Source organism: Harmonia axyridis, chromosome 2, assembly GCF_914767665.1.
Source record: "Harmonia axyridis chromosome 2, icHarAxyr1.1, whole genome shotgun sequence".
Lineage (NCBI taxonomy): Eukaryota > Metazoa > Arthropoda > Insecta > Coleoptera > Coccinellidae > Harmonia > Harmonia axyridis.
The window spans coordinates 4,959,413-4,980,122 of record NC_059502.1 but is presented as its reverse complement, the minus strand read 5'-3'; the positions used below and the strand labels follow the sequence as shown (position 1 = coordinate 4,980,122).

Genomic DNA, 20,710 nt, shown 5'->3' with positions numbered 1-20,710 from the left:
CGTAATTTGAAAACTATTTAGACGCAAAACAAAATGATTGTGTGAAAAAACAAATAGATTTTTTTTTAACTTTTATTTCCATATGTTTTCAACATTAACTTCCATATATAGTAAAAAATAAATAAATTGCTATATACAATCTCACTGCATTATTGTGCATCAGTCATTTACAATTTCAATTTTCGATATCCTCAATATCTTTAGAGAGTTTATAAAGGGGTGTATGAATATGAATGCAAGATTTAAATTACATGCCAGTTTGGCTATTTCAATGACACATTGGATGTGTGAGCGATAAGTGTCATATATGAAACGCTGATGTGTCCACTCGTTTTTGAAAAACTTGAGATGAAACTGAAGACTTTTGAAGGAACCTGGTTTCCTGGTTTTTACGGGTATTTCTCTCACTCTATGCCTTCTGCACATTTCCTTATTTAGCTCCTTTCAAAAAAAAAAAATGGAAGTTTTTCACTGGTCATTTTATCAATAAAAAAAAAGTGAACTACCGAGAAAGTCATGGTTGTGTGATTTCAAATAAGTTCTAGTCAGTGGACACAGCAGTATTTCTCAACATCTTAGTAATATGGGAGTCAAAAAACAGTTGGTCACAAGACAAAGATCAAAGTCACCAATTATTGAATATTTGAGTAACAAAAATACTGATTTCCAACAAAAAGTTTGTATTCGAGCATCTGTATGGCTTTCTTGTTGTCGCATTCCAAGCTCAAAAAATCAAGGGATAAAGTATATTTTGCCAAAACTTTTAAATATTGCACTCACCCACTAAAAGCACTTGTGCAGGGTGATTCACGAAAACCTGACGCTTTTGAAAGGTTTAGTAAATGATGAGTGGTGGACAGGACAAAGAAAAAGTGGGAAATTTCCTTCGAATTGGAATGAGGTTTCAATAACAATGAAACAGTGGACCGTGCAACATCGCATGATTACGTAAGACGCGTTTGTTAGAAGTAATGACTTTATTACAACAGTATGGAGGCTTTTTCGTCAATAATTTAACATTGGTCTATTCCAAATCGTATTATAATTTGTAAGAGATGGTAATATCGTGATGGAGAAAATCATCTGAACTCTTGCGTACTTGATACAAAAAAAAAAGATTATTTCGAAAACGCGAGGTTTTCTTGGGTCACCCTGTATTACAATCGAAAATTCGGATATAAGAAGCATATTTATTCACTCTTATAAAGTCGATAAGGCCACGTGTAGAAAATTCAAGCTCTTCATTCGCTCTTCATTCCTTCAGGAAATAAACCTATGTGATCTCTCAAGGTCCTTCTGGGTATGTTATATTTTTTAGAGGCTGCTCTTTGGGTGAGTTGGCCCTTGGATATCTCGTATAGAGCGGCATACATGTCTAATGTGGTCCATTTCGTACCTTTTCTCTTGGCCCTGAGTAGACCGCGCAGGAATTCTGGAAAATTTTAAATTATTTTTGTTGCTTCTTCCCGGAATTGTTTTTTTATTGAGCTACGATATTCTTAGTTGAAGTTCATTACTATCTACCTTTTGATAACAACTGTCATGCTGCAGAGAAAGACTCTGACACTTGAACCTTACTAATAGTTCTTTAGATCGAGTTAGTCTTCCTAAGCCGATGGTCGAGAGTTCAAACCCCGAGCCAGGAATCAAATTTTATAATTTTTTGGTAAAAAATTAAAAGTGGTGATGAGACACAGTAAAAATGACTTCACAGAACGCATTATGTTCCACTAACTGATACCAGCTTCAACCTATAGAGAGCTCTCACAGAAATCTAGCAGAATCGGGACAAAAAATATAAACTTTTATCTTTTCAATCTTTTTCTAGTATTTTTCTCAATAAAGACTAAATTTTAGGTGTACAGCTGAAATAATTTTTGAAAAATTATTGTTACTTAAAGTTTCTCTTATTTTTAGACTATAAAAATTTCAGAGTAGATAACGTCAAGTTATATACTATTAATTTGAGTAAATTTTGTGTTTTGATTTTATCATTATTTCACTATATTTTGCCATTAAGAAATTATGGAACGAATTTCTCAACATTTCAAATTTTTGCTCCAGGATACATCATAGATTTCTGCAAATCCAAATGAATAATTTGTTTTGAAAATATGAGTATTTCATTTCAATTTCGTTGCTCCCTAATGATTTACCAAAATTATATTTTTTTCGAATGGGTTTAGGCCTATGAAAATGAATGGGTGAAAAATACTTCATTGTCGTATTGTATCATCTAATTGATATCGAAATAATTAAATAAATATTTGTACTTACATTATACTTATTCTTATAAAATATAAATATTCAACATTCATTTGTACCACAAATACAAGACTAGAATAACTGAAAAAGAATTAAAATACAAAAATTGTAGAAGCGATTGAAGTTAAATATTTCATTGTAAAACATATCTGACTAGCACATAATAAACGAGATTTTCGAAGCAAATCGACAGATGAATTGCACTAAAGAGATTAGAATTAGCATTTATGTGTGATTAATTTAACGGAAATTCCATAAAGTTACAAGATATCTGATGTTCTATAATATTTTTTTTTTGACTCCAAACATCAATAAAAGGAATTATCAATATAAGGATTGATAGTTAAATGGCACTTAATAATGGTAATTTTACATAATAAACATTCACTTAAAGTATAATCAGTGAATATATAAATTATTAAAGAATGAATTTTCTTAAAAAATAGTAATTGTTGATTCCAAAATAAGATGACTCGAATAAATCAGTAATAATCCTCGAAAAAAAATGAGAATCATTTATTACCTCTTTTGTATTATTCTATACGTAAAATATAGAATTAATCTATTTTAATGATGAGGAGTCGTCCCCCACTATTTGTCAACAATAAAAATAACTGTTTGCATATCGAAAAAATAAAACATTTACCTAAATTAAATTAAAATGGCACACGAAAAGTATGGATTAAGATTATTAATATATATATAAATGATATAAATAATGTTAATGACAGTGCTAATAAATTAATGATTAGAATAAATATAGTAATAAATAATATACAACTTGTGTTATCTTAAGTTACATGGTTAAAAATAAATTTATGTGACTAGTTCACTTTTTTCCTGACTAGATATTTTTTTTTATTGTTATTCGTCGTTTTTAATGTGATCTTGACTTCTTTTTCGTAATTTCTGAATAAATATATCGTGAGTATGTCGCATGTGCTTCAATAGGATGTAACCATGCTTGAATCTTTTAGAGCACATTTGACATGAGAACGACGGACTTTGACCACAGTCAAAACGAAGATGTCTTCCTAAGGTTTTCTTCTGAAGATAAGTCTTCTGACATCTGGAGCAGCCATAGCGTACTCCACGGTTGAATACTTTGAGATTGCTGTATTCCTCGAAAGTAGCGGCGTACAAAACAAGATCTGCAACATTTTCAATTCGACTCAATTTTTTTATCGACTTGTGTTAGAGGTGCGCACACTTACAACAAAAGATGCATTACAGTCTCTTGCAAGCATTGGGGGCAGAAATAAACAACGGTAAAGCAGCTAATGTAGAACTTCTCACTAGAAAACTGGCATGCCAAAAAAAACAACTGAAAACTTTGGTGAACATCACGATCAATATACAAACCATAAAAAACACATTTAATATTGTCTACTGGTACAGGAAGTGGAAGGGGATTAAGAATAAGTCATTTGAGCAATTTATTACTTTAATAGTTCACTGTGGCAAGAATTGCTTCAGATTCCATTATTAGAGAGTTGAGTTGCTAAAAAACGTCATCTTCATACTCTACAATACAAAAGATAAATAAGTTATTCAATAGAATAAAAAATACACAAATTAATATTCGAAATACTTTGGTTTTTCCTTAATTTATCTTTACTTTTCTAACTGGCTTATTACCTAACAAAGTTGGAAGTACTTTTTTGTAAGTTGAATTCCATAAAACTTTAACTGGATCAGTTTTATCATTGATATTATTTGATATTGATTTGAAGATAAGAACCTTATTTCATACATGAAGTTGATGAAACAATTATTGCTTCAATTCAATATTCCGAAATAAAGCTCTTTTTCTCAAATAGACACCAAAACAATCAAACATTCGTTGAAATTCAAAATCGAACAAAACGCCATAAGTATATGTAAATAAATTAAAGCATGAGATTTGTCCTCACTTGTTCAGACGCTTTTATGACTATTTTCGGAAAACATAAAAAAATTACTATATTCTCAACGATATAGTTAAAATATTTCACAATACTTTAATTAACTTACATAATTTAAACCTAATATTAACTTTGGTCTCACATTTTTCTAAGCGGAATATATAAAGAAAAATACCTCAAATTGACAATTGCATAACGATGGAATTGAATGTCATACTAACATAAACTCACATAACTTAAGATTAACCTAATAATTTGTATTTGTATTATTTTTATTTGACCTTCATCATATAAAATCACTAGAATAATGAAATGTTATGTTGTTCTCAATGCATAATCATTTTCTTAGCAGTCTTATGTTATTTTATCTAGTAAATGAAATAATTTCTATTCTTCTTGATATGAGCTCAGAAATATCACAATGCATAACATAAAACTATTCTTTGAGATTTTATAAAGAAATAACAATATCATACAGAGAAAACAGAGATGTTTAAAATTTATATTGCGACTAATTCGGTCTTAGCTTGAATCTGAATTATTACCAAACTAGCTGTTCACTTTTTGATGTTATGCCTAGGTTATGTTATGTTATTCGACATGTGTAACCTATAATCTTCAAGTACGTTATATGAAAATGATCACTGAACAAGTACCAATTTATGAGTTTCAATTTGGTAGATTTTTATGTTATGCAGGCTAGGATATGTTATGCCTGTTTGATATCAATATAGAGTAACGAACAGAGATGTTTTGTGACATATCCAGATATTCCATTTTATTTCTTCATTATGCAGAATTATTTTTGGCTAAACCATTAATATATTGTTGTGCAGATTGGTAAATTTGGTTCATATTAAGATTAGGAAATGTTGATTGGAGTGGCCTATCAGGTTGAGGAAGGGCTGGTAAAAAATTATTCCAATCAGTATGAGTTTGGATATGTCGTTGCATATGTTGCTTCTTCTTGAATCCTTTTTGGCAAATGGGGCAAAAATGAGATGGTCCCTTCCCACATTCCTCCCTTATATGATTGCATAAATTAGTCTTGTGTTTATAGCTTCGCCCACACCTTTGACACACGAATCTTTGGAAATCGCCTAAAAATAACATAAATCAATCCAGTGTTCCACTACTGATAAAGGTACTTGCTCGATGCGATTGTGCCTTTTTGATGACAATTTCAATGAAAAGTGAAGGAATATTCATTACTAGTGATAATATGGAAAAACCTACATTCAACAGCAATGTATCAATCAAACGATCTACACGTCTACACGACTAGTGAAAGAAGCTCACAAGGATATTTGCTACATCAGCGTTGAAGATTTTTTTCATTGATCCAATGTTTTTCGAAGAATATCCAGTAATTGTTGGAGTACTTGACTAAAGATATATGAATCTCTAAATATTAGGCCAATTGAAAAGTCCCCGGTCTGATGCGCAAATGGCGGTGCTAGTATTGAACTCATATGATTTCTAGTTAGTACTATCCTTCAAACGATACGTGTCAAAATTTGACAGCAGTCCGACCATTAGTTTGTGAAATATTGCGTTGTAAGTGAAGCTACTTTTGTTATTTGAAAAAAGATGGTGAGAAAAAATTTCGTGTGCTGATAAAATATTGCTTTTTGAAGGAAAAAATACAGTTGAAGCAAAATCTTGGCTTGATGAAGAGTTTCCGGGATCTGCACCAGGAAAATCTTTTTATAACTGTCGTCTGTAAATAAAAATTAATTATTCAATGAAGAAGAAATAACATAGGCTTAAAGTCATGTATTTGTGGCATATTTTACTTTGATAGGGATATATTTGTCATATTTCAGTTGGTGGTGTTGTATGACTGCCTTCGCTCGTTGTGTGGGCCAATGGCAGAATAAGTTTTCCCTTTCTTCATATATCTAATCGCAAGATATCAATTCCATTGGAATACCCTCAGCTAAATTTTTTCGGGAAAATCGATGATGAGATATTCCCTTGAAAAATTTGAAAGAGAAGAAAATATTCAATAAATATAACTAGTAACAATTGTTTATTGCCTATAGACAACGACTGGCAATCGACCTTAGGTCCTTCAGCCTTTTCATTGAGAATTTTTTTTATATATTTTTTTATTTATATTTAAATTTTTTATTATTATTTTTTTTTATATTCTCAATAAAAATTTTAGATACTTACGTATAAACGGCAACGCAGCTACAGATTTTCAACTACTTAGAAACCACCAAATGTGTAGCTGCGGAGGCGTTAATATGTCAGTAACATATTTTAAAATTCTTAAGAATTTGTAGATGAAATTTTCAGAAAAAAATTAATAAGCTTACAATTTGAAATGAGACAGATAATTTCTCAGAAATATGGAACGTGCACTAAAGTATGAATTGTTCGGAAAATCATAAATTAATTTTACAAAGAATAAACAATAGTAGGTACAGCACATAAGTTTATCATTGACTGGTAGCAATATTCCTTCATATAAAATATCAGCACTTGGTATAATTATGGGTTCTTCGCTCAAAGATATTTTGTATAATGAAATACTAGTACTCAGCAGGATAATTAATGAAGGGTTTGATAATTTTAAGGATATTCTTTCAAAAAAGATTGTTTCCTCTTCATTGAAGGTTTCCACATATATTTGTCGAATCAGACTAATTCTGTCTGAGTCACAAAAACACAATTATCTCCTGATGAATAGGAAAATTTGAAACCCTTATACGACATACTTTTAAAGACGGCCCTATTGCTTTCATTTTCAATTGCCTGTCCAATGCAATAAACTGCTGTTCTTGTATATGGGGAATTATATTCTCTACCCTCTGAAATTCTGGTTATTATTTGTTGTGAGCATTGATTTGATTTTCTCAAGGATCTTTTAAAAAAACCCAGATAATTTTCAGAAGGAAAGCAATTGACATCATTGAGGGTTCCAAACATCATCAGCAAGATGAATAATGGAATGCACGTTATAAATAAAAATTCCTTGCCATATATGGGTGTGGAATGAGAAACAAATAATTTCAGTAATTTACTTGCATATTCATTCAATTAAATTTCTCTGTGAGAAGGATTGTAACTCGGAATTTCAAAAACATTAAATTACAGAAAATATTTTAAGGGAGTATGTCAACGAGAATTGGACTAATATAAATCAAAAACTGATAACAATAAGATGAAAGTAAAAAATACTCAAACATATATTTATAATGATTTTTATGTATGGATCTAGATTTAAAATTTCTAATTAATTTATCTAATTTATAATCTTCATATTTCTATTTTTCTCATCCTCTGTTTTGCATGACGCACCAATCCCTTATGTGAGTCCCAATTTTTTTTTTCTGATAGCGTAAACTATCGTGTAATGGCATCTGAGGAAACATTGTAAAAATGAGAAATGATCAAACATACAATCATTTTTATGATATGACAATGGATGGTAGAAAAGGTATTTTGACATTTTCGGACTTTTACACTTTTATACCTTCCTGATACTAATATTAATGTGGAGCTGATTTAATCTGAAATCTGACAATATCATAGTAACCCCTTTTTTTGGTACGAAGCTCGCACAATAACTGAAATGTCATAAATCGTCACGTAAGGAAAAAGCGTTATGCCTCCTACAAGTATCCTTTCCCTTTTATTTTTATAATACAGGATTATGTATGTGTTTGAGAGCGTGCATTTCTATTAATTTTTCAATTTTTTTACTTCTTTTTTCAACTGTTCAATATGTCCAACTCTCTAATTTCGTTCTTTCTAAGTCCCTTTGCTACAGAGCATTGCCCAAATATAAGTCATAATTTTCATCATAACTCTAATTTGGAAATCCTTGGTAGACATTCCATCCATGCTAGAAAAATATCTCATCTGGAAAAAAAAACGTGCTGAAGTGCCCTTCAGTCGATTGAAGAATATTACCAAGTTATTTTGTTTCTCTTCGTTCTCTTCTAATAACGCATTGAATTTTCTCAATGATTCCACATCGCCTAAAGGAAAAATATTCTTTATTTCCTATATATCATGCTAATCATATCCCTCAATGTTTCTACTTTTTCTTCCACTTAATGTTGAACTCCATGAGCACACCTTGAATGACAATAATTGAGTTTATTCATAATAAATTACATAATTCCATATGAAGGAGTTTTTGAATAAGTTATCTGATATTTGGGGGGAGAGGGATGCTTTTTTACGTCGTCTTTTTCAAATCTTGAGCATCGTTTTATATGTTGATTTCTATTGATTTATGAATATATATTTTATAATTTTTTTTTTAATTTTCAACAATTTGTTTTATATTTATATGGTTCATTTACTCACCTTTCTGAGTTTGCATTACTTTAAATTGAAGTTTCTGTTTGTCGACTGTCCATTTCAATATTGAAATAATGGCAAACTATAAATCCCTTAAGAGCCAAAAAAAAAGTTCGGAATTGAATTTATTCTTGTAAAATTGGGATAAATAGCCATACCTGTCGTTAATTTTTTTTTGTCCAATCTTATTTACTTAGTATCTAGCTAAGAACTAAAAAAACATGAAGCAAAACTGTTACCTGGGAAAGCACAGGCAGCAAGATCACAAGAACCTTCTACAAATCATGAGCTCAAAGCCCTGCATGATCTAGCCATGATTTTCAAAATTAGCGCGCTAAATAAATGCTTTAGATCAGATCAAAAAAAATTCAATCATTTTTTTTTTTATAAATGCTCAATATGTATTCAGTTAAATCGTCTACAGACGCATTTGAAATAAATTGATGATAGAATCTAATCGTTGGTTGGCAAAATTAAATTTCAAGGCTTCCATCAAAAACGTTCCTCAAGACCTACTAGACGGGAAAGATGCATCGATTAAAATTTTCATGTGTTGTTCCATATAGAAATGATTGAATTAGTATTGTCTTTTCAAACGAGACTGTTTATAATTATCATCAAATGAAGATTTGTTTGAAAATTGCTCAAATTAAATTAAAACTGTAAGGACAGAATTTATCCATAATATTCTTCCGAGAATACTTTCAACAACTTTAAATTTCAATCACTATGCAGTTGCGCATGAACGTAAAATTGCGCATGAGCAATTTACACCTCAAATACAAAACTAAAGCTTGAAATTTCAAGAATATCATAATTTCTCTAAGCTTTTTCTGAATGAGAAATTATTGTTTCCTCCCGATGAGATAGTTTATTATGTAGAATGATGAATTTGGAAAAAAGCAAAAATTGAAATTTTTAAAATAGGCAGGATATGAGAAACTAGTGTATGTTCAATATGTGTAACTAGTGAATTTTCACAATATAAAAACCGTTACACTAAACATATCAGTTTTAATTTATAAAAATGAAAAAATATTTATTCACCCGGTTCTATTAAATCTCTTTCAATTTCCTTCAAAAATTTCGAGTTGGTGTAGGGTTTGTTTTATCTTGGTCAGATATTCATTACTATCAAGGTCATTATGGGTTTGGTTTTTCTGAAAGTTATTTAAATTATTTCTTTTCAATATAAATGCTGTTAATTATTACTAACTCAAATTTTTCCTAAATGTGTTCATCTGAGATAATCAGAAGTTTTTCCGAACGAAATTAAATCATTACTTTTCTTGTTCTTTTTCCAACTTTCACGATCGTTTTTGAAAAACCCCTCTTTAACCTCTATTTTTTCAATTCCTAATCCGTCATTAGATGAGAGAAATCAAATACCACAGATACTTATTGATTAGGATCATATCGCATCAATTTTTGAACAATTCTACAACATAGTTTTTAGATCAAGATTATTCTTATCAAAATGTTAAGTGTTTCAATTACTTTATTCTTTGGGTTACTTGCATCAGCAATATAAAATGAAAAATTTCATGTATATTTCTCCTGAAACACATGAAATTGAATTATTGAACTTAAATAAAAAATGAATTCAGACATGAAGTGTCATTCATACCTACATACATAATTTTCAAGTAAAGATCGAATATTCAAGTTCTTTAGTTGATCAAAGAGCAAGAGGTCATAATTTTAGTTGAGAGTCACTGTATTTCATTTCATCCTGTTCAATTGTGTTGAAAAGAAACATACCGAATATCAAAACGATTCACTGAAAAGCTATGTACAAGAAGTTTACAAACCATGAATGATAAATATGAAGGGTTCGGATTCAACGAAATTCAGGTGTAAGAGGTTCTCTAAAGATAACAAAATATTTTGTAGGATTCAAGTTAGCCAGGGCACAAACGAACAAAACATATTTGAAGGACGAAAAGATCAGAGCTTCAAAAAAAAATAGGTCTTTATTTTCAATCAAAAATGAAACACGAAAAACGACAAAAATCATTTTCTCAAAATAAAAGAAGCTGGCTTCCCATACTGGCAAAAGAAACCGTATTCGAAGGATGTGCACAAAATCAATTGTATATAAAGACTTTCGACGTCATCTGCAATAATTAATGTCAATTCAGCATTTTAGATCACTTTGGAAGAATGTAAATTTTTCTAGAAACTTTTTCACTGGCTTCCCATCATGTAAAACTCATGTAAGAAACTAAATTTCTCACTGTAGCAGTGGAATCGTATTTATGCAATGAATACAAAAAGCATTTCAACAATGTACAAGTAAATGGGCAGCCAGCTTGTAACAAAGATCCTGAGCAGGTTTCACCAAAGACCTTGAAAAACAGGAAAATGCTAGACTTATCTTCATTTTATTCTTATGAAATGTTAAAAATTATTTTTCAAATTATGATCATAAAGATCATTCGAAAAACCAGCTCAAGAATGATGTTACGAAATGTTAAAAAAATTATACACGAATTAGTTTATTTTGGAAAGGAAAACAGGATGAAAGAATAAAATACATCAGACTCTATTTCAAATTTCGGATTAGATCGAAATAAGACCTTCTCGTTTTCGTAATTTAGTAAAAAAGTATCATGCTTACCTTCAAAACTCTCTTATCTTATCGGACAGGAACATCTGGCATCAACTCAATTTTTTTCATCATATTTTAATAATCTTACTTTCCTACAATATTGATTATATTTTACCAGGTACAAATACTAGTAAGATTAGGAATATATAATTGACCTAAATTAAAATGGGCTTTGACAAGACTAGACTCGTGTGAACAATTATAATTGAACTAATTATATCTTTCGAGAATCAATACCGCAGACTCGATAGGATAAAATAGGAAATTCGATTGAAGTTATTTGCAAATAAGAATTTAATTGACTGACTAGAATTCCTTTCTTCTTAGAGCAAAAATAGAAATTTGAGAGCTCTTTTAAAAAATTAGGTTCATTCAGAATACAATATAACTTCAGACCTAAATGAAATTGAAACATTATCATTTACTTTGGCAAACAGAAAATCTTTGGTACTTCTGACTAGAAAAGAAAAGAACATCGTGAATTTATAGCAGCCTACGAATCAATGGAAACCCGCCTACGAGTTCTGAACACTGTAATGTCATCATTGAATTTTAGCATGCATTTATGTTTATTATCCAAGTGCCTTTTCAAATTAGATTGCTGATGAAATTTTCGCACGCAAAAAGAGCACTGGAACCGTGCTTGTTTCCCGCATTCATAAACCATGTGCCTACGCATGTTTCCTCGATGCTTGTACAGCTTACCACAGTTGACACAAGGAAAGCCACTTGTGAAGTCGACTACTTCATTTTGTCTGAGAAACCATTTGTCTCCTGGAAATAAGGAGTTCTATACTAGCCATTTCTATCTGAACTTCACATGTCGCTTACTTTTTAAATGGCCTTCTAATTTTCTGGAAACGGGTAATCAAAAAAGAAACATATTATATAAAATTTCAACTTTATTCGTTTTTTTCTACATTTTTTTAATGTATTTGACGTTGGCCAACGACTATCATGGGAGGACGAGACCTGTAACAATAGAGAAAAAAAATATAGAAACTTGCGTCACGAAATTGGCAGACTTTCTACCAGTTTCCCACATAGAAAAACAGTAATTCGATAGCTTATGGATAAGTTATACTTCAAACTTTCGCAATAATTGTAATGCGAAAATTTCAAGTTTTCAAATTTTCCACAAGATATCAAAATTACAATGGTTTTCTAAAGATCATTCAAAATTAGAATTCGTGTCTTTTATAAAGAGAACTAAAGACCAAACCAGAAAAACTCAAGGAATTCTACCTTGATATCTTTCCACTGGACTAATTCTCAATATAAACACTTCAAGGCGTCACTAATTTGAACTAGAAACATTAACCCGATCGTTCTGAGGTTTTTAAGTGTACCTCGAGAAGGATCACGTGATTCTATTCAGCCAAATTCAGAGACTGCCTTTCAGAACAAAAACAAATTTTGAGCGATGGGAGAGACCGGAATAAAACAAAACAAAAGTTTCAACTCAAAACAATAAGTTTAAAACAGTTTGTCATATAAAGGGTTATATAAGCCATACACTATAGCCTGAATTACGATATAGTTTGATCAGTCTTCTGAATACCAGATGAACCAATGAAACTATCGGCCAATCAAGTCTGTAGCGTACAGCCCCTCTTCAATGTATAGCACCAGAGTTGGTCATAAATGAAGACTAAAAAAAACGAATACTAACCTCTTATTGGCTGGAAAGCCACCCTGAAGCTAGCTGCTTGGCAGTCCAAACCATACCATCCACTGCTTGGCTGGCGGCTACTAGGAGATACTAGGGAAAATTGTGGAAAGGGTAGAAAAAGAGCTCAGGAAATTTTACCACCGGTGGATTTAAAAAAAAAAAGAGAAAAATTCGAATAGTCCCACCTCCACACCCAACCTGATTCTACCGCAGTTGACAAGAAAAGTATCGTTGTCAATCAGCGTTAGAATCAGGCCACTATTCGAAAAACTGAGCTTCATCTAACCACACACCTTCCCACTTGGAGACGGTGCATGTTAGATAAAATTGAAGCAAAGTTAGATTTAAATTCTGACGATCGATGTTCACACTACGCGCACCCAACACATACTTATGCTAATGAGCTAGAGTTTTCTGATGACAACGGAGTATATCTCTTCTTGAAAACCTTCGATGGCAAACGCCACATTCGAACTGTTTAGCAACACCACACTCGTACTTTAGGTGGCGTTCTAGCGTCGATGGTACGGAGTATTTTCGACCACACTTAGGACACATGAGAGATGGAACTGCAACAAACCAGACTAGGAAATGCCAACAGTCAAAAAATAAATAAATAAATCACGTTTCAAGCTTTTATCCATGCACATCGAAAAACAAATGTTGCAAAGACAAAGTGCGACATATCACGGAAGATAAAATGTCAACCGTCATATGACGCTACCTGTTAGAACATGCTGTCATTTTCTAGAATACTGCAGGTACAAAAGTTTGGCATGCAACATTCAGGAAGTGACAAGCCGTTTCGTCAGCTAAGAAACGTGAATTTAATTGTCTGTTGGCCTCCTATAGTCATACTCGACGCTGAAGTCAACTTACCAATTATACTCACAAACCAAGTCATCAATTGATGAGACGTAAAAAGTAATTAAGCTGAATTTCAACGCTAACTCGACTAGACCCAAATCACATTTGAAATATAATAGATTTCATTCACCATATCACATTACAAAAAATATTGCAATGCAATGTTTCGCCGAATATTCATGAATTGGAAAAGGAATGTTTAAGAATTCAAAAACACTCCCTAAAAAGGTATATCTCGATTCTTAATACTTTTTTTGAGGTCTCAACATTCCTTCGGATCCGTAACGGCAAATCTTTGCTCGTTTCAGAAAGAAACAATGGTAGTGCCACAAAAAAATATTACGAAACTTGAAATGCAGAAATCGATGAACTTTCACAAAGTGGGAAGAAAACTCCCTCAATACTCACCAATATACTCACCTATCAAAACATGGTTCCTCCTCACACAGCAGCGTGGCAATTTCAAACCAAAAGTTCAAATTGTAAAAAATTTAAACACTTGTCAATTCTCTCCTGATCAAATGAATATCTAAATGACATCGAGAAGAATTGACAAGTATTTCCACATCCTTGAATACTTGGTTTGAAGTTCCGAAAGTCGAATTGAATTCAGCAATATCTCTCATACTTCAAAAATAAAAATATATCATTGAAGTGGAAAGATTTAAGAAAAAAATTTCATGCAGATCTCGTAAAGTTTACGATATCAGACATGTTATAATCGTGGAATTTTGATAAATATCAAATTTCCAAAAAATCGGTTCACTTCATTTCACCAACAATTACCTCGTTACATGTAAATACATGCAACTACAGAAAACGACGAGGATACATCCAAAATTGAATATATCCAATCTCGAAAACTACCATGCTTGCAAACTTGCAAACAAGGTTAGGACGGAAAATTCAAACACTGAAAAAATAAGTCACATACTAAATTGTAGTATGTGACTCGAAAATAGTATAACTGTACAAAATGAAATGAGAAGCATGCACAATTGAATTAGTGTTAGACCCGAAAAATTGGAAGGTACATGAAATAGAAGGCCAACATTATCTTCAGGAACGTATACCTAACAATTTTCGACTAGGTTAATCAAAGTGAACTTCCGAAATGTTTTTCTCTACCATTATCAACTTATAGGATCTAATATCTTAAAGAATTGATAATTTGAATCTACTAGAAAAACATTTGGTTTTTAAAAATTACTCAATTGCTAGATTTACTTCCTACAGAACCCAACACAACGACACTTACAATGGTTTGGCAAAATTTTATTTAATTAGTCAATAAATTAAAATAATGTAACAAGCGGGAGTAACTAAACAAAACACCGAGACCTCAGTCTCTGACCGTTCAGACCTCGAATGTTTGCCAGGGATAAAGTGAATATTAAAAAATTACGTTTGGTGAAATCTTAAATGAATCGATGAATGGCAACATTAGAGTTCATACCAGTTCTCCCCCTTCTTACCTTAAAAGTGCTGAAACCTGCCTAGTGCATCAAGCAACCATCTCATAAGGTTGTTTTTGGGCATCTCATATCATTTCGAAATATTCAATCCGCAAAAAATTTAGAGCGAACCCCCTTATAAATTGATCGTTATTAGAAAAAATTCCCCAAAATTAATTTGAAACATGTTTGAAATAAGAACTTGAGTCTCAATGATCTGAATCGAAACTATCTATCTAAAGAAATGATATGAAATCATTTTAATGAACTGAAATATCGAACACTAAATCTAGATTTCCACTTTTTCTTTGTTGGAGGGAGAAAGGTTTCGCAGAAATACAAAAGTACTACATAGAAGATAAAGCTATGAACATAAGCTAATAGGTAAACTAAAGCCAAGTTAAACAATAAACCAAAGCCACAAAACAAATAAATCAGAGACTGAAACTCAAGGTGTATTAATTTTGCCATACCATTGCAAATGCAAAAAAAAGAAACCTGTTTGATTGCCTGTCGAAGATGGTTTCTGATAACCTGAAGCAAAGGAGTTAGAAACTCTGGATTGAGAAAATGAAACCACAACAACAGAGAAACAGACAGGTTTATAAAAGAATAAAAAATCTTACCTTGTGAATCTCGATGTGCACCAACGGCCTCCTGTGCCGCTAAAAACACTTCATCTTGACTTTGATTACCGATTTGCCAAGATCCAAAACCTGCAAAATGAGCAAAAAATCCATGAGATACCATCATCAACCTAATTTCCCCCACCATTAGTCTCATCTGATAATTATGATAATTGATAATTAAGCTTCTGGAGTATATTATCTGATAATGAATTTCATCTAATCCCAAGATCAATTTTCAAAATTATAAAAATTTCTAGCACCAGATTGAAATTCATTAAATAAAACAATACAAACAATCAAAAGTAAATACTTTGAACCATATCATGAAAATTATGATTCATCATTAAAGTTTGATTCAATAGAAAAAATTTCTTTCTGAATTAACTAAACTGTAATGAGAAGCATGAATTTTTGAATACTGCAAACATTAACTTCAAGTAATTAGTTCGTAAAATAGAATAAAACTATTGAACAAATAACCGAATTAGTCTCAAGAACAATGTATGCTGTAATATGGAACAGTTCAAAGTATTCTTGAAGTTGTTAATTGAGACTAAAGATGGAAAAACAAAATTAATTTAAAAATAAAGTCACATAAACCAAACTTCTCTACTGAAGGATCTTCAAAAATCTGTCAAGATATAATAGGATAAGAAAAAACTGAAAACGCAGTTCAATTTTAGGGCAAAATCTCAGTTACTTGTTAACATTACCTAATAAACCTTTCAATAATGTGAGTAGATCCAATAGAATTAACACAATATTAGAATCTACCCATAATTAATGAAAGTTGTTCTCAATTAAATCGATTCAAATTTTTTTTTTCATTCCACATGAAGTTTCAAAATCGAAATAATTATCATTAATCTTTCATTCTAGCAATCAATTCGAATCTCTAAAAAACCTCATAAAAAAATTAATTCCAGATTTCAAATTATCATGCTCTCGAAATGTCACCTCGAAATTATAGGTATAAATTTGGGTTGCGTAGAAAATTGAGAATATTCAATTTTCCAATAACCACAAAACTTGACCCATACATTTCGTACATGTTCCAGTACACCCAATGAGAAGGATCGACAAGAAGTCGATCCTAATCGAAATAAGAGTTCTTTGGATATAATTGCTTCAAGGTGACCAAAACAAAAGACTAGTTTCCAAATGGATACTAGAAAGCATATTTTGGTCATTAAAATAGAAACAATGAAGTGTGAACTCCCAGATGTATTTGGAATCAACGGACGATAAGCAAAAGCATGAGAATTTTCTTATTTACAATTGAACAATTACAATTCCTGCAATAATCCAATTGGAGGCGAGAAAACTGGAATTCATAAATGAGATTTTTCATTTCAATCCGAATCATATATTTTCTCCAAGTTGAAATTAACTTCTCGGAAATTGAAATTGAATTAGTAACTTATGCCACTAATTGCTGTCAAATTCCCAGAGCTCAATTTCAACACTCAAATAATGAAATAGCCTTTTTATGATGAATGTGTGAAAGAAAAAACATGTGGAATGTTGAAAGTTGCCAAAAAAAACTTGCAATGAACAAACAAATTTTATTACAGTGAAAATATATACACAGGACATGACTAATGCGAATACCGCGATTTTCTAGGAGTCTGAGTCATTTTGATGTTCAGTCTTTTGAGATAATGTTGCAAGGTCGTCCTTTTAATTTTGAAATCAATGGATGCCTGAGTGACCGAAAGTCCTAGGTTCAAAATCGAATGAAGAGCCATCTCGACAGCAGACTTAGAATATTTCCGCAAGGGCAATCCTTCAGTTAGAGGTTCGATGTTATATTTTGAGACAGTGTGACCATGCCAACCCATGTCTTGTGGAAAGAAGTTGTGTTGTCTTCCAGAATCATCTAAAAAACAACACAGCTCCTTAGTATTCCACTAGACAGGACACGGCACCTAAGAAAACCACCAATACTCCAAAAACGATCAATCCTTTAATTTGTTTTGGAATATTGTTGGTCATGTAAATAAATTTGCCGACTGCTTACCTTGACTTGATCCTTCACCCATATTGCCATGACTTGGCCCAGCGCCATCTCCCATGTGTTCCATATTACTCATATCATCATCATCTAACGTCAAATCCTCAATACTGTCCTCATTCATTTCCTCAATATATTCAGACTTTGGTTCTAGCATCAGTTCTGTATGGGTCTCTATTTTTTCTTTGATAGGAACTTGGGGGATGATTTCGTCACTCGGTTTATGCCTAAGTATAATTTCAGATTTGGTTTCTAAAGGTTCAGGCACGTCGGCAGCTAACTTGGAAGGGGCAGGTAACGGAATGTTTTGGGCGGTTGATCCATGATTACTATGTGACTCTGAAGAATTTGAATGTACGTCATGATTGTCTAGGTCCTCACTCTTCCGCCTCATGCGTTTTTTCTTTCGAGGACCCGGTGACTGTGACCCCTCCCTACTGTTTTCTCTTGTCCGTTGTTCTATCGTTAGGCCTTGTACTTTTGGTATCGTTGAGGCAGGCTGAGGACTTTTAGGTGGTGCTGGAGCTGCTGTTTTTACATCCCCTCCTTTTCTATTGTCTGAAAGGCCTTTAATTTGTAACGATTCTGCTGCCTTTAATAATGCTCCTAATTGATCCTGTGATATGTTCACTTCACCTCTGTACATATAGTCCATCATGGCTTTAAGTTCTTGGAATTTGACGTCTTTGAGTATAAGTATGGGATGTTTATCATAATGTTTAGACAATAATGACTGAAAACGAAAAAAAAAATTTTAAGGAAAACAATCAATTTTATCCGAACATCTATGATCAAATCAGATGAGGGTATTCATTCAAAAAAAAAAAATGTTCAAAGAGCCATTGAAGTTTCAGAAAACATTAGTGGAAAATGAATAACCTCAAGTATCAATGCAGAATTAATTAATGATTTTCATAAAAATGCTTACCTCGAAATATGGACTGCAGGCTGATAGGACTACTTTGTGTGCGTTGAGATATTTACCCTCTGCAGCCAAGGTACAATCGACAAGAGTTCCACTTTCCAATAAGGTATCAAAAACTGCTACCAAAGTGGATTGATGGTTATTCCACCGTAAACAAAACTGTTGATCGTCTTCCATGTTTGTCTGTAAATCAGAATAAAACTTTCAAAACACTGAACTCAATTATCCCCTTATACGAATCAATAAAGTTTCAAAGATCAATACTGAACGGTACAACTCCCCATGTCCCACAGTACTATTGGCCCAAAGAAGCTTCAGCATTGACGTCATCAAGTGGTGGGGGAATGGAAAGCAAATCGTTGCTGATGAACAGCAATGGCCGCTTTTCCGACCCGATTGGAAAAAATGGCGAGGCATAAACGAAAAACATCATAATAGATGACGAAATCAGAATGAAAATAGTAAAATTTTGAAGGTAATCGGAATTTGTTATAGATGTACACAAGAATTTCCCGCACAGATTTCCCAACACCGGAAAACATGAAGATTATTCTCTAAGGAAATCAGGCTTCTACATTCCAAAAAGTCTTAATGGATTAATAAAGTAATTTCATTGAAAAAATGCCTCGCGCGATAAAATTGAAAAAATGAATTACCTATTTTGGCACACTTAAACTAAATATCACAATTTTAAATCCAGTATGTTTCTACTTATAACATAGAAACGGATATACATATATGCTTCATTTAGCACTCGCGGTATTTGACTAAAAGCTGCCGGCGAATGTGAGGCAAACGGCCGCGTTTCCACTGCCGAATGTGGCGGTGGTGTCGCATCACGCTACATAGAGATTGCGTAGTGTACCATTGCGCATCGACGCTGCTGATCCGACCAATAGCACAGCAAGCTTTCAGCCATTGTCAAGAAAGCAAGCAAGCTCAAGCATAGTTTTGCGTGACGGTTTCTCCACCGCCACATTTCGGCGAGGCAAAGTTTAGGAGAAAGAGAATGGTGAAAATTTCAAAGAGAGAGCGCAGATAGGAAAGGAAAGGCTAGAATTGATCCACAACAAAATAGTGAGCTCCACTCATCGTACAGTCCGTTTTCCACATCGGTCTCCGTTTTATTTCTTTAGGTGAATCAATCTGATAGTTTGATTTTTATGTTATCAATATTTTGTGTTCACCTGGAAAAATCTGGCATACAGGTAAGAATCCTGTTAGTGCCAAAAATCAATTTTCAGACGGGTTTTCTGGATTTGGCGAATTACAGTTTTTGGATCCAATTCTAAATTCGCGCCGATTTTCTTCATTCAAATTCAAATCTGCCGCCACATTTGTTAGTGAGCGCGACATTGAGGCATGCGCAGTCATCTTCTATTAATCTTATTACTGATTATCGGTAAAGTAGCGCTGATTTCCAACAACTGGAAAATGAGTGGAGCTGAAATATTTTCGAATCATTAAGGAGTTATGTTTTATCACATGACGTGAGATAAACAGAGAAACACATTCTCTCGATGTACCTAGGGCGCCTTCATCAATAACAAATTATCTTCATTTGAAAAATTTCATTTAATTTAAATTTAATGGAATTATGTACATCATAAGAATAAGTGATGCAGCCTTTTATTGGGTTTGTTTTTATGTTGATCTATCTGATGATGAGCAATATGAGAAATAATTTTCACTAAAACTTATTATAGGTATTTATTAATGAGAAGAGAAGAAGAATGAGATCCGAAAAGCAATTGAATTTTTGATTTATAAATTCAGATATGATAGTGTCGGCTTCTCGATACCTAAGTAGGTGCACATGTGCACGTGTAATCCAAAAAATATAATAATAATGATAAAAATTCATTCATCCACAGGCAACATACATTTATATAAATATATGTTCGAACAAAACAATTATATATTTGTTATACTGCAAAATCTTTATCTAAAAGAATAAGTATCGCTTTTATTTCAAAATACCTATAGTGTACTATAAAAAATTCGTCATCATGTTATCATGAAAATTTCATTTCTAATGGATTTTCATGA

General features: G+C 32.2%; 2 protein-coding genes and 2 long non-coding RNA genes across 5 annotated transcripts in view; 2 read left to right on the top strand and 2 right to left on the bottom strand.

The window, feature by feature from the left end:
• LOC123672478 (longitudinals lacking protein, isoforms H/M/V-like) overlaps positions 1-19,477 on the bottom strand; it is a 360,352-nt gene extending 340,875 nt beyond the window's left edge. For both annotated transcript variants that reach the window (XM_045606583.1, XM_045606582.1), the window contains exons 1-4: positions 19,318-19,477; positions 18,665-18,844; positions 17,743-18,469; positions 15,720-15,809 (exon numbers count right to left, since the gene is read on the bottom strand). In XM_045606583.1, the coding sequence (XP_045462539.1) occupies positions 15,720-15,809; positions 17,743-18,469; positions 18,665-18,838 (991 nt within the window). In that variant the 5' untranslated portion in view covers positions 18,839-18,844; positions 19,318-19,477. The remainder of the gene's footprint in view (positions 1-15,719; positions 15,810-17,742; positions 18,470-18,664; positions 18,845-19,317) is intronic.
• On the top strand, positions 9,542-10,494 carry LOC123672487. The gene is made up of 2 exons (XR_006746311.1): positions 9,542-10,321; positions 10,383-10,494. It is a non-coding gene; the product is annotated as an uncharacterized LOC123672487 (long non-coding RNA).
• On the bottom strand, positions 11,990-15,713 carry LOC123672485. The gene is made up of 2 exons (XR_006746309.1): positions 12,773-15,713; positions 11,990-12,072 (listed from the first exon to the last, which is right to left on the bottom strand). It is a non-coding gene; the product is annotated as an uncharacterized LOC123672485 (long non-coding RNA).
• A 257-nt stretch (positions 19,478-19,734) lies between the features above and the next one.
• The window catches only part of LOC123673049 (protein tramtrack, alpha isoform-like), a 49,914-nt gene continuing 48,938 nt past the window's right edge, over positions 19,735-20,710 (top strand). The window contains exon 1 of the mRNA XM_045607458.1: positions 19,735-19,869. The gene's annotated coding sequence lies outside the window, so the exon portion shown is untranslated. The remainder of the gene's footprint in view (positions 19,870-20,710) is intronic.